Raw genomic sequence first — 3,057 nt, forward strand, 5'->3', positions numbered from 1 at the left:
TTAATTGTAATTTCATGTTGTGGTGTAAATGTTCATGTTATAAACTTGATATTGGTTGGTTTTGAGTACTTATTTATGCCATGGTTGTATGCCAATTGATGTGTATAGGCTAGTACCAATTTGGGTGAGGAATATGGCTTGGAAAATGGCCTATTTTTGTTTACACTGGCAGAGACACGGGCGTGTGTCTCAGCCATGTGTCCCCTAATGCTTCTTTTGAAACCAAGTCAGTAGCTTCACACGGCTTAGCACATGGGCATGTGGCTTGGCCGTGTGGCACAAGTCTGTATACCCTCCAGTTTTCACACAGCCTGACACACAAGCATGTGAGGCCATTTTGAAGGGTACACGGTCTAGCACATGGACGTGTGGTCTGGCTGTGTGGCCCAAGTCAGTGAGTTACATGGGGTCGGACACGGCCTAAAACACGGGCGTGTCCCATAGCCACACGAGTGTGTCCCCTGGCCACAATGGCATGTGATCCTGTACTTTGAAAATTTTGCCATTTTTTTTAAAATTCGTAGAGAACTCGGTTTAGTCTCGAACCACTTCTAATGTCTATTTGGGGTCTCGAGGGCTCATATTAGAGACTATATAAATGCATTTGAATGGTTTTTGAGATGAATGATAAATGTATATGAAATGTATGATTGTTTGACTTATAAGTCCGATAATGCTCCGTAACCCTGTTCTGACGTCAGATACGGGTTAGAGGTGTTACAAAGGGCACTTGTTCGAAGAATTCCCATCAAACCCAAAATTCGTGTATTACATGGTTAACCAGAACTAGAACTGAGGAAGGCAATGACTGCAATCTAATTTTTATAACCCATCTTGGTGAAATCATCCTAATTTCTCTTGGAGTAACCAAAGGGCTAGAGCCAGTAATACTTATGCACAACCTAGACCGACCCAACCACTTGTATTTATCCAAAAGTTCAGAAACAACCTCAAATTGAACCTTCCAATGGCTTAGAAAACCTGTTAAAGGCATACATAACGAAAAATGACGCCTTAATCCAAAGCCAAGCTTTGAATAATCAAGTAAGAGAGATTGAATCTTTGTAACTAATAAGATTATAACATGTAAAAATAAAATAAAATAATAATTTCAATTCAAATTAAATGCTTTAATATATAACAATAATAGATTAGGGTTTATTTAACTATAGAATAGTTGAATGATTTGTTTAGACACAATAGTGGTTTAAGAGTTTTTTTTTGATATATTAGTCATATTTAATTAATTTTTATTAGTTTCTTTTATCAAATCATATCTTTTAAGAGCTTATAGGTATAAATATAACAAATTACAAATAAATATTAAGTAATTAAAAATAGAACTAGACTATTACAAAACATAAGATGAAAATTTTGAATATAATTGGACGAAAACTATACATGGCAATTACAAATGGTTGAATTAAAGACTCACACATAAAAATTATGCATTATAAAATTCGAACTTGAATACTTAAGAACTCAACACCTTTATTTTTATCAATAATATGTTGTTGCGTCATTAGCTAGTTCTCGCCATATTTAAATCATTAGGATTATATATAATAGCAAGTATTAACAAGAGATGTAAGTTGGTCTAACTTATATTATGTAAGTCTATTGATTATATGTTATGAGTCAATCGAGCACAAATTTAATTGAAAAAATTAAAATATTAATTTTTGATAAACGCCAAATATTATTACATTAGTAATTATACCTTTTAATAATTTATATGAAATCTTTAAAACAATCTACTTATAAATACAATACTAACATTCCAAACCTTAAATCTTAAAAGTAGAAAAGTCTCGATCATTGCTCTAAGAGAATATTGGCTTTTTAATTTTAAAAAGTAAAAGTAATTTATTTTTTTTAAAACCATAAACCATGCGCGTGAATTCATCTCAACTCAAAATTCGTGTGATAAGCGAAAGGAATAAACTCACATTCAATAGAAAGGTAAGGCAGCTAATAAAATTCCAGGTAATGGAAATTCATAGACTTACATAATACATATGTGTAATTATACCGACACTAGATATAGATTTCCATAGTCTGTCAGACAAGCAACTTTAGCTGCTTTTCTTCACACTTAGCTCCTCCAGCAGTAAAGTACGTACCATATATTCTTAACGCAGCCATAAGGTTTCGCGGTGGTTTGAATCATCGAAAGAACAATAATTGAGAAGTATGACTTCCACGGTGGGGGCGCCTAGTTTCAGAGGTCGAAGTAGAGGACGGCGACATATGGGACACGTAGAACCCCGATACCCGATCCATCTATCCAAGCAAACTTTGTGGAAAAAATGGTCACATCTCAGTTCTCCAATCTCGTCATCGTCGTCAATGTTGCATAAACAAATGGCACACTCGGAAACAGCGTTATCGGAGTCACCTAGCTTATTGAAACCTTCACCAACAATATATGTTGGCATGTGGTAAGGGAACAAAGAGTAATGAAGCAGGAAGTACCAAGCCCATTTCAGAGGCCGAACCACTGAAAGCAAAGACAAGAAGTACTTCAGAAACTTGTAAATCGCCATGATCGAAGATATTGAGCTTGCAGAAGGCAAGCAAATTAAGACGGGTTACTTATAGAGTTAAGCCTCTTGAAAATGAAAAAAATGGGAAAAATGGAAATTGATGGCTTGAATAACTGATGCACAAACCATTCAAAATGAAGACTTTTAAAACAAAGGAAAAGTAGAGGAAAAGAAATCATCCTACTTCAGGAAAGTCCTGCTTTAGAACAAAAATTTCTAGTATTATAGTAGAAATTTCGACTTATAACATTATGTGCAGAGGTGGATACAAGGGGTGGGCAGTGGCATTGTCCCTTAAAATGGAAAATTTATATTTAGGTCATTGAATTTTTTTTAAAATTTTAAATTAGTAAATATAAAACTATATTTTGACCCCTTAAAATTATAGAAATTCAATTTAATTATTTAAAAATTATAAAGATATAAATTATAAAAAATTAAATTTTCATTCAGCCCCTAAAAATTTGTTCGGTTTCACCCTGATTATGTTGTATGTATTTCAATAGTTATT

At 33.6% G+C, this 3,057-nt stretch overlaps 1 protein-coding gene across 1 annotated transcript; it reads right to left on the reverse strand.

Moving 5' to 3' along the window:
• Window positions 1–1,927: 1,927 nt before the first annotated feature.
• On the reverse strand, window positions 1,928–2,671 carry LOC108452766 (E3 ubiquitin-protein ligase RHA2B-like). The gene has a single exon (XM_017750561.2). The coding sequence runs from the start codon at window positions 2,544–2,546 to the stop codon at window positions 2,133–2,135; it is 414 nt and encodes a 137-aa protein (XP_017606050.1). The 5' UTR covers window positions 2,547–2,671; the 3' UTR covers window positions 1,928–2,132.
• Between the last annotated feature and the right edge of the window lie 386 nt (window positions 2,672–3,057).

The sequence above is a fragment of the Gossypium arboreum genome, chromosome 5 (assembly GCF_025698485.1).
Source record: "Gossypium arboreum isolate Shixiya-1 chromosome 5, ASM2569848v2, whole genome shotgun sequence".
Lineage (NCBI taxonomy): Eukaryota > Viridiplantae > Streptophyta > Magnoliopsida > Malvales > Malvaceae > Gossypium > Gossypium arboreum.